We start from the raw sequence: 12,003 nt of genomic DNA, 5'->3' as shown, positions 1-12,003 counted from the left end.
AAAAAAGGTTTGGTCATCCAAACGTATGACACAAAAGTTACTCTATTTTTATTACACCTCCCCAGAAAAGAAGTAAAAATAATTTGAGAAGTTGACATCATGCTAGCTCTTTCGATTTTCCTAGATTGTGAGAAGCTGAGAATGGAGTCTCATTACCTTCATCCTCCATTGATGTCTTGGAGTAATACTGTGATGGTGAGGATTTAATTGTGTAAAACAAAAGAAAATGATAAAAATGACTCTCTTTGTTTTACGTGTGGGAATGTAATTTACTAACCCGGGCCATTTATCTCTCACGTAGGTACTAGCGTAGGTCATGAGTCCATGATGAATGAAACCTTAATTGGTATTATTCGAGGTTTTAGGGAGTATATGCTTCATAGAATATTTAAATTTGGAGGAAAACCAAATTTTCCAAATTTGATATGGGACGATTTAGTACTTCGTAGTTCATTTCCATTTAAAGTTTTATTAATAGCATTTGCGGATTTCTTGATACACAAAAGACATATTTTCTTTATCAATTTCACGAATAAGTTGATGGTTCTGAGATCAATTTTAGTATTTTCATTTATGGTAGTATTGATGTCCATCTAGGCTTTAATGCTGACTTTCTTTCTTTGACAAAGATATATTATATAAAAGAAAACAAGTTTTTATCACATAAGTAATTCTAAGTAATCTCAAAGTATTCTGATAATAATAAGTTTTAAGACTGTCATAGGTCACCCACAAACAATGCAATGTACTGATATTGCATATGATATGATAATTAGCTCTTAAGTCTTAACTAATAATAGTGTAAGAGCATCATATCATCAATTGATATTGCCATGCAGATCGAAGACTATATATTTGACTTAAAGCATAATTAAGTTATATAAAGTCTGCTATTCATCATGTATGACTTGGAAAGAGTAATACACGCTTTAATATGCTTCATAGAACTAATGTAGTTCGTCAAAGACGTATCTACTTTTTTATTTCGTGTAATAGGCGAGCTTTTAAAAAAAATTACATGTGTAAATAATATAATCGTAATAGAAGTTATTGATTGTTACAAGTGATTTACCCTTGTGCATTTGCATAATCAATGTAATATGGTGATTGGTGATATGTTATGTTCATTTGAAAATGACAAGAAGCTCAAATATATGAAGTTTTTTGCCCATTCCAGCTGTAACAAGTGTCACTTTTAGACATGGTTACTGTAGATATGATGTGGCTTCTTTTACACCTTAATTTTTTAAAAAAGTGGGCTCTATCTAGGAAGTGTCATGAGGAAGGAGAGAGTGCTTTCTTGTCAAAGCTATTTAAAGGTTCTTTTATGAGTTAATGACCCACCCTCATATTATTGTTGATTGTAAGCCAAAAAAATGACTTCTAGCATGAAAATGACTAATTTGTTTGTATTTTTAGGCTAAGTTAAGTTTTATTTGTAATTTCCAACTCACTCTTTTCTACTATGAAATCATTGAAAGGGTCATGTACGGACATGAATAAAAGAGATTCACTATTCACTACATTGCACCAGGAATTTAGGACAAATAAACTCAAATGTAGTATTCCGAATTATAAATCTTTATCATGATTATTGATTTTGTCATTTACAATTTTATAAATTAAGAATCATAGGTGTGTTTGTTTGCATTTTTATACCGTTTTAGTTGACATGGAATTTTCTCCCCCAACAAGTTGAGTACTAGGAGACATTTTTAGAGTAGAGACCAAAGTGTAGCAAAAATTGATATGAGATGGCAATGGTTGTCATTATATGGTATCTAGCCATCTAGGACTATAATTGGATTTAATTGATAATTTTTTTTTTCTTGGTAAGAAGAAGTGGCGAATTGCAGTTATTGTTACGAAATTGCAATATATTTGGAATTATAGTATATTTGGAGGTCAATCTAGTTTAAACTCATGCAATATAAAAGTATTATGTGTTAAAACAGTACTATGAGTAAAGAGCCAATCTATATGACCATCAAAAAACTAATCCCTACCAAACACGTTTAATTTTGGAGTAACTTAGGAAATGAGTTACATCTTATTAGGATTAAGGTGATGATTTTTATCTCTAGTATAGCATTTACATAAGAAAATAGAGGCACTTGATCTATATGGATGACATCATGGAATAATACTCCGACTCATGCAATAAGCTCCATGTTATTAGCATGTACAATGAGGTTCTTGTGAGGGTTATCCAATTAGCTCTCGAAGAAGAGTGGAAAATGGAGACTTACTTCTTACCCAACATGCTAACAATGGGACTCTTTGAAGCATATACCATTTGGAAGAAATGGGAAATGACTCCCCATTACCCAACTAATCAATTGGCGACACATGACACAAAAGAATGACTTCGATTAATTGACATGACCACATGGGAACCGTCTATATAGATATATTAAAAGGTGTGCTTGACTACGTCTATCTGCCACGTGTCACAATATTTCTGCCACTAGAATTTTGCCACATGTCTATTAACCAACAATAAGTCAGGTAATCATTATTTTAAAAAACATATATCTGATGGGGCTCTTGGAAGCAAATACCATTTGGAAGAAATGGTAAATTACTCCCCAATGCCCCAACTAATCAATTGGCGACACATGACACAAATGAATGACTTCTATTAATTGCTATGGCCACATGGGAACAATCTATACAAATATATTAAAATATGTGCTTGACAACATTTATCCGTCACGTGACACCCTATGAACTCTTTATTTCAAACTTAATTTATAAATTAATATGATATGATAATCTTAGATTGCATACTCTAGGCTCCCAAAAATTTTCCTCTAACGTAGATATCAATACTGTAACAGGGTCTTTCATAAGAGTATTAATAAATCATTAATGTTTTGCTATATGTTAGTTCCATTGACAACTTTTGTCATTATAAGCTTGGAATCACTTTCAAAATGCTTGGTACAAATTGACAACACATATTAAGTTATTAACCTTGTACAGTTTACTGACCTCATTCTCGGACTTCCGGCCTAGGTACGTTACTAAACTTGCCTCTATAATCCAGCATCTTGGCCTACTTGGCCTCCATTTGATCATTTTAACTTAGGGACAAATTTTAGGCATGACCAATTTTGAGCTTGCTCGATTTGACCCAATTATTTGAGATATATACATCAATTGAAACGATTAACATATGATTAATTACAAAAAAAATGATTGTTGCACTAAATGAAGTTCAAATACCAGAGCAAATGCTACAAATGAAGCAAAAGATGGGTTAAAATAAGTACATTTTCTATCAATACCTTGTTGGCTAGGTACTTCTCATTAAACCCTTTCTTTTTTCTTCTAAGAAATTGCTATACCAAATATTTTTAGAATCGAGTGGTCTTGACATAGTGGATTAGTGATTGTTCACTTTGTCCGTTAACTAATAATCGCAATCTTTGGAAATGGAAAGAGACTCTTGACCAACCCTTTATCCTTAAGTGGAGCACCCGAGGCAAGATTAATCACTATTGTCGACCGTGAACATCTTAGTTAAAAAAACGTTGTTGGGATTTTGACTTTTAGGTTGGTTGGTTGAGTGGTCAAATACTATGTCTAGTCTAACAAAAAGAACCAGAACGGCAAAAAGAAACATTACTCTTTTTTTTCCACATAATATGTCTTGCAAATGACAATAGCATGCATAATTATAATTATGGGCTTGATTAAGCAGCTTTCGGTGAGTGGTCACATTCTTGTATTACAGTGTTTGCTAAATACATGACTATCTAACTGTAAATTTAGAATAATTTAGAATGACTAAATCCAAGATGTTCTTATCTCGATATATGCTACCTACTTTAATTTATTATCAATTATCATGCCTATTGAAAGGAATTGTTCTTGAAATGATATTAGTGGTAATCCTACATCATATGATTAACTAAGTGATATAAGTCAAATTTAATAGTTAGATGTTGACTAGAAACGTATTAGTATCAATTTAGAATTGATAAATGGAACTTTGATTTACTACAATATACTACTCCATGGAGTAATATACTTTCAAACAAAGTTTCATGGTATAAAATAATTAGGGACTTTTTTATGGAATTATATCCCCAAAATATGATAAAATTTATAAGTTATCCTTATTATTTTAGATATTTCTAGAGTACCTTGAGATTTCAAGAGATGTTTGCTAATAGTTGTAACTTCAAAACAATTAATTAGCCTCGTTAGCACATTTCCCTCCAAGGATGTCTTGGCTTAATGGTTAAGATTGAGGTGGTGTGAACGATAGGTCATATGTTTGAATTCTCCTTCCCCTTATTTATACTTTGTATTGCCTTTATGACTCATATGGATAAAAAAAAAACATTTCCTTCCTTAATCTATAACATATTTCTCTATTACTATGGAAATATCTGTGGCTATCCTAGTGTTGTCACCTAAATTAATACAAGAAATACATGTTAATGATTTTGCACTAGTATGATAAAATCATCCCCCATTTTTAGTTCATTGTTTAAGATTTCCGAAAAACCTCAATATTTCAGCCAGTTTGCAATCAGCGATTGACAGCAAAATAACAAATTCGGTATCAACAAAATTCCATAAGAAGAAAGAAAAAAAAATAAAACTTGATTTTCGCCAATTAATGAGAGAAAAGGCGAAATGTTTTGTTTTGTATTGTTAACTAAAATTTAGGCTTGGGCGATACTCGAGGTTTCTCTGTGCTACGATTTAGTAACACCTAAATAAGTCATTTCATATTCATTTTAAAAAGGTCATCTCATTCATTGTATGAATCTCAAATTTTTCCAATTCATATATCATTATTAATTATTTTTGTTTAAATAAGCAATAATAATACAGTAAAGTGATGGTTGAATCTCTTTCTTTCATACTTAAAGATGCGGGCTCAAATCTGCATGTTAAGAAGCTTCTTTTTTTTTACAATATGAGAAAGACGTGAAATAACACGTTATTGAATGTGTGTTGGTGACACGTAACACATGTACAATTATATGTTCTTAGGACACTTTTTAATATATTAGTATAAATAATTGCTTATAGCTTCCATAAACGGAGTTGGACAGACGACTTCACAAAAAGTTTATTGTTAACGAAGTTAGTGTTTTATTAATTATACTTATGAGAATATTATATTGTATTTTTCAAAACCATAGATAAGCCCCTGAATTTCTGAAACAACGAAGATACCCTCATGAAATTTGTCAACCTCAAGGATATCTTATTAAAGAACCTTAAATATAAAAATCATTGATAAAATTTGTAGTAAAAGTTGTGATTGAGACTCAAACTGCTTTATTACGGCTGTTTTAGACTTTAAGCCTACCTACTCAGAATTGTTTTACATATGCATTAACCAAAACTAATTAACAGCAGAAATGATAAAGAATACTATGGAAAACATGCTAGAAAAACAGATCTTGGAGTACTACGATTACACAACAAATAATAAACAACTTTAAACAAGATAATTGACTAAATTTTTAAAGTGTAAATTTGGTAGCAAAGGAAGATCCTCATACATACCTGTTTTGTTTAACTAATATACCTCATTGGTTAGTCTGCTGGTTATCACTGTCAACCATATTCTTTGAAAATCCTTTACCAAATTTTATGGCATTTCAATTTTGTTTTAAGACTGCTTCCATGAAAACACATAGGCATGCATGCATGCATCAGAAAGTTTAATTTTTACAGTAGGAATGACAGTGGATCGGATCTAGGACGGGTCCGGCAAAACCCAAACCTAAACCTAGACCCAATTTTTTCGAAGGCGGACCTAGACTTACCCCAGACCCACTAGTCTAAATAATTCAGACCCTTACTTTCACCCAGCTGAACAATTCTACAAAAACAAACAGCAACACAATGAAAATCACTAGATAATCCTTCCAAAGAATAACCTTCAAAACAAACAGCATTTGTTAATACCCATATATGAAAACACAGACCTCTTTATTTGATAAAAAAAAAGAGAACAGCCTTAATAGTTTATAATCATATCTCTAAGCACCAGCTGAAGGGATAACAATAGATTTTTTATAATTATACTCAAAAATTGGGTAAGTTACCTGAACACCCTGTTATCACCAACTACATCAGCCTACATCAGATATTTGTTCCTGCCACTATCCCTCTCAAAATTGCTCTAAGAAACACAAACAAGAGATAAAATCTTGTTTAACATAAGATCCTTTTCATTACGATCACGCCACCCGTATTGTTTTAAATTTGCATCGTATTATTTGGAAAAATTCTCTTCCAAACATCACCATTCTAGAACCTTAAAGAATGACATGCACTGGTTGAAGTTGTATTCAGGACTCTCAACATGGCGCTTAGTATGGTGGGAAACCTGTTACATAATAATGGTTAGAAAGAAGATATATGAAAAGATCGGGAGTTATCTATAACGGAACAGGAACATACCCGAGTTGTCCATTGGGTTTGCAGCAGGTGCAAGTTCTGGCTCCGGGATTTCGGTGACCACAGCATCTGATGTGAGGAATGTCTTTGCAACAGAGGCAGCATGCTCTAAGCAACACCTTACCACCTTCAGATTGCAAAACTCGTTAATACAGGAGAAAGTAACCAATTTAATATGTTGTTTGGCTGGATGTGGAAAGTATAACTTCCAAAAAAGTTGTAAAGCCCGTGACATTTTATATCATATGAGGTTTTTAAAGTTTGTTTGGTTGAACATAGGAAATTCAATTTCCCATAGGAAGTCCCATTTACCTAGGGCGAACTAGTTGTGCAACTTCCTCAATTTGACAGGAAGTATAACTTAGTAGAACTTCCTATGGTTGCTGACCAAACAATTGCACTTGCTAACTACTTCCTAGAAAAACCAATTTTACACATTTGAAAGTCGACGAAACAACCCAATAAAGCTAACACAAAAGCATCACCCTAAGCTTATAAGAACATGACCAATTTTGGAACAATAGGAAACTAACCTTGGTAGGATCTATGATTCCAGCAGCCATCAGATCCTCGTATTTTCCTGTTGCAGCATTGTATCCGAAATTTTGGTCATCATTGGAGAGAACCTGAAAAGATAATGTGCATTTCAGTCAATCACAGGAGGATTTGCCATATCACATTGTTATCATGTATGAAAATATCGAATGACCTAATATTCCTTGTAACCTTTTCTATTACGACAGCTCCGTTTACTCCTGCATTCTTGGCAATCAGGTCCAGTGGATAACTAAGAGCTCGTTTGACGATATCTGCTCCAAGCTGACAAGTTGTGTATAAGCATCAGTATCGATTTATCCTAAAGGGGAGAGAGAAATTCACAGCATAATGATAAAGGGCAGATTTGAAAGTTCAGAGAACCTTTTGTTCATTATTTTCAAGTCTCTCCCTGATGGCATCAACCTTAGTCGATAGACGCAGCAAGGTGCACCCTCCACCTACAACTATACCTTCCTCTACAGCTGCCTGACAAGATGTGAAGTTTCTGAATCAGTTCAGTTCTCCCTCAGCCAACTATAGGGTGGACAGAAAGCCCAAAAATATCATATTAAGAGGATACCTTTGTTGCACAAAGAGCATCCTCCACTCGCAGCTTCCTTTCTTTGAGCTCAGTCTCAGATTGTGCTCCAACCTGTGTGATAATTTTTATAGAGGACATAATAGTCTTATGAGTTGGAATAATGTCTTCTTGGGAGGACAAAATGAATATGTTTTCAACACCGTGAAGAATCACCTGAATAACGGCAACCCCGCTGGAAAGTTTTGCAATTCTTTCATTTAGTTTGTCTTTCTCATAGTTCGAGTCGACATCCTATAAAGCAATGTTGTTTGGATCAAGTTTAAACCTATTTAGCAGAGCAACCGGAATTCGAGGAAAAACAATACTACCTCCATTTCTTAGTAAGTGCAACATTTCCCTTATTTGGAATAGTCACAATAAGTGCAACCAAGCTCAAAATGGTAAAAAAAGTTCAATATTATTACAAATATGCCACCAAAAAGCAAGAGGGGACCACAACTTTTTTGTTTCATCACTTGAATTACTCTACTTTATTGTTGTCCCAACTTTCTCTCTCTACATTCCTTGGTATTCCCCCACTTTCTCTTGCACTTATTAAGAAACGGAGGAAGTATAAGAATTTTACCTCAACTAGTTTCTTAATCTGAGCAATTCTCCTGACAACTGCTTCTTGCGTGCTTCCATCCCCAACAATGGTAGCTGTCTCCTTTGTGAGCACAATTTTTGCAGCATGTCCCAACACCTCTTTGCCAACTTTGTCCAGTGACAAACCAACCTCATCTCTGATCACAGTTCCTGTTGATAAATCAGTGAGCTCTCAGAAAAAGTTGGGGGGAAATCTAGGTGAAAATTGCAAGGATTCTGAATAATCAGGCAATTGACCTCCAGTAAGGATAGCAATATCATCCATATACTGCTGTCTCCTATCTCCAAAACCTGGTGCTTTCATTGCAGCAATCTTAAGCGATCCTCTGAGTTTGTTTACAACTAATGTAGCAAGCGGTTCTTGTTCTATATCTTCTGCCATTATCACCACTGCATAATTGTTCTTGATTGCATCTTCCAGAACATTAACAAGGTCCCTCGCTGTTGTAATTTTCTTATCAACCAAGAGCAACTGCAAGCAAACAAGATATAATTTAATCATCCTGATTGAAGAAACGAGATTATTTGAAACAAAATGTACTGTATTTCAGAATATATACCTTACAGTTCTCATATTCAACAATCATTTTCTCGCTATCAGTGACAAAGTAGGGTGAGAAATAGCCACGGTCAAATTGCATTCCTTCGACAACATACAAGCTATCCGAAGAACTGGTTCCTTCTTCGAGAGTCACAATACCCTTGCGCCCTACTTTGCCCAAGGCATCAGCAACCATATTACCTATTTGATAGTTGTTTCCTGCACTCACAGCAGCAACATCTGCAAGTTCTTTGTCTTCTATCTGTAAAACATATGAAGATTTCATACTTATCCTGGAAACACAACAAAATGCGTATAGCTATAGAGTAACCAATATCACTGCAAAAGGCAACTTACCTCTTTGGACATTATCTTCAACTCAGCTACTAAACCTTTTGCAGTATTCTCAATCCCCTTGGCTATTTGAATAGGGTTTGCCCCAGCTAATACAATCTGAAATAATTTAATCATATTGGTCAAGCAGGTGATTCGACGCCAATAACATGCAACTTTCAGAAGCCTACAGTGAAAATGGGTAGTTTCCTCACACCTTTACACCTTCAGCAATCAAACCTTGAGCTAAAACTACAGATGTAGTGGTCCCATCACCTGCTAACTCATTAGTTTTAGAAGCAGCTTGTCTAACAAGCTGTGCACCAATATTCTCGACAGGATCTTCGAGTTCAACCTGCATATAAAATCAACTTATTGATGCCAAGAAAAATACATAAATTCCAAATGATCCTAAATGGCTAGCTCAACCCCAACTTGAATGTGTCTCATGCTGTGGAGTAGATTGAAATTAACTCGTATTAACAGCCATTTCAGCCTTTGATATTTGTAGTAGTAAATATCAACACTAAAGGAACTAATCTCTTAATAGTTTTCATACCTCCTTGGCCACAGTCACACCGTCATTAACAATTCTAGGGGAGCCATACTTGCTCTCCAGAACCACATTCCTCCCTTTAGGACCGAGAGTAACCCCCACCACATCTGCAAGCTTATTCACACCTGCCTAAAGTTTCAAATTACAGTTCACACGATGGACAATACATCAATACAAAGCTGACATCATCAAATCAGTACTTCAAGTTCAAACAATACTCTGAATACATACTTGTAGTTTCCTTATAGCAGAACCATTCTTGTTGAAATGCAATTTTTTTGTAGCGGCACTAATCTTAAAGGAGCACCTTTTCCTGGGTACTATGTTAATCTGATTGTTTTTCGAGAAACTCGAAGATATGCAATCAAAAGAAGATAATTTGTGAGATGAGCTAAAACTTCTCTTGTCAATAGAGTGGCTTCCCATAGATATCAAAGATCCAACAGCGGACATGGTTACAAAACTTGACGCCATCTATTTAGGGTCCTGAAATGAAAAAATGCAACTTCAGATCATCATAAAAAAGATGCCCTCGGTTATGAAATAAATACAGAAACTAAAAGAAAAGGACACTAAAACTTCATTGACAAGTACACCACATCCTCTTATAAGATAGATAAAACTGAGTAGATTATGTTATGTGTTGGGTCTAGGAACTAGGAAGGGGTAATATTGGAAGTACAATATAATTAGTCTAGCTTGGATAGAAAGACCCTTGAGTTAGATCTATAAAAATAGGAGATCAGTGAGGAAGAGGCATGAAGAAAGTTATTGAGAGTAACTTTAGTTGTAAGTTCGGGAATATGTCAAGTCACTCGAAGACACTGACATTTATCTTTCATTTCAGTTGTATTTCCAGATTATTAATCAAAGAATCACCATCTATCTTTATCCTCTAAGATCAGATTCCAGTTCATAACAAATTAGTACAAAGACTAAAAAGTATGAAACAAACAGATTAATAAGAGTAACTTATTAATAATAGATTAGTAAATTATTGCCCATGCGCGAATGAGAATTTTGGATTATAAGGTGGGAGTAATGGGATGTTTTGTTAAGATGGTATCAATCTCTTGTTTGGTAGATGTTGGACTTGGAAATAGAGGAACACATAACAAACACGCAAAACCACCATTACTAATATATCTTCCTTCCATTTCATTAAACGGAAACGAACCCATATCCATTCCCATCCCTTTAATACCACCCCCACTTAGGTACTAAAAAGGAAGGAATATACCCACCTTACTCCTCATCCCAATAACCCTATATTCCCACTCACAAGTATGCCAAACATAGAATTCATCAATAATTGGAATTAGAATTCCCATTCTTAGCCACAAACTCTCAAAACAAACATACTGTAATAGTTTGTTTGTGTAAGGGAATATAGAGGGACAAAGGATGTACACCCTTTTTCCCTTGTTTCAATACACCAAGGAGATAATGGAATCGGAGATATTCATTTTATTTCTCCGATTTGTAAACCAAATCCTTCCAATATTGTAAAGATACGGAAGGAAAACGCAAGCTCACTCTTCTCTCATTTTTTCTTTCCTCCATCTCTCTCTCCTTCCTTCCCCTACCTCACCCTCCATCACTGCTACACCAACAAAATGCAAATGCATAACATATTGGAAAGGGGGACAATAACTCTTATATCTTCCATATGAACTAAACCCACAAAATTCCTAAACCCACAAAATTCCTAAACCCAGAAAACGATTGAAAGTAATAGAGCTTTGCTATTCGACCCCCTAAAATTTCTTACTAACGCTCTAAATATGAACAGCATTTTCTGAACAATAAGCAAAGTATAATCCAATTTCCCAGTTCATCAAACACCAAAAAAAAAGAGAAACACAAAACTATTCAATAAAGCAATGAAAACCTAAATTGTCATTATTTCTCTAGTAAGGAAATATACAGAAAAATAACCTACAAATGCCAATATGTTTAATTGGTGGAAAATCTCTGTAAACTGGAAATAATAAGATAAAAAGCAACAAACTTTATTACCCAATGCATAAAACAATTACAAACAATCATGCTTCATATACATAAATTTAGTTAACAGATAATAGGGCCAAACAAATTAGTAAGTTCTGAGAAAACTAAGTTGTTGGAGAAGTATGCTAGGAACTTACAAGTGAAAATGGAGAAGAAGATGGACGTTGAAGTGAGTGAGAAATGAATTTGTGGAGATAAAAGATTAAAGGGTAGTCATAGATAACATAAGGAGTTATCGAAGGTTCTGGATGAGGTTGGTGTTTGTTCTCAACAATTTCAATAAGATAGTAAAAATTATTAACCCTGATTTTTTTTTAGGAAAATCCTGATTTTGAACTACTTTAATTTATCATAGGCCTTTACTATAAAAGAATTATATGTTTTTCGTTTTAATTTATAGTGCTT

At 34.1% G+C, this 12,003-nt stretch overlaps 1 protein-coding gene across 1 annotated transcript; it reads right to left on the bottom strand.

Annotated features, from left to right (window-relative positions):
* Positions 1–5,945: 5,945 nt before the first annotated feature.
* On the bottom strand, positions 5,946–11,895 carry LOC104904761 (ruBisCO large subunit-binding protein subunit beta, chloroplastic). Its single transcript, XM_010693134.4, has 15 exons — positions 11,736–11,895; positions 9,820–10,074; positions 9,592–9,717; positions 9,250–9,387; positions 9,057–9,152; positions 8,719–8,961; positions 8,396–8,630; positions 8,139–8,308; positions 7,727–7,804; positions 7,553–7,624; positions 7,354–7,458; positions 7,162–7,254; positions 6,969–7,061; positions 6,439–6,562; positions 5,946–6,364 (listed from the first exon to the last, which is right to left on the bottom strand). Exons 2-15 carry the CDS (start codon positions 10,060–10,062, stop codon positions 6,348–6,350), a joined length of 1,833 nt encoding a protein of 610 aa, XP_010691436.1. The 5' UTR covers positions 10,063–10,074; positions 11,736–11,895; the 3' UTR covers positions 5,946–6,347.
* Positions 11,896–12,003: the final 108 nt, after the last annotated feature.

The sequence above is a fragment of the Beta vulgaris genome, chromosome 9 (assembly GCF_026745355.1).
Source record: "Beta vulgaris subsp. vulgaris cultivar EL10 chromosome 9, EL10.2, whole genome shotgun sequence".
Lineage (NCBI taxonomy): Eukaryota > Viridiplantae > Streptophyta > Magnoliopsida > Caryophyllales > Amaranthaceae > Beta > Beta vulgaris.
The sequence above is the reverse complement of the archived record's forward strand: the minus strand, read 5'-3'. Positions and strand labels throughout refer to the sequence as shown.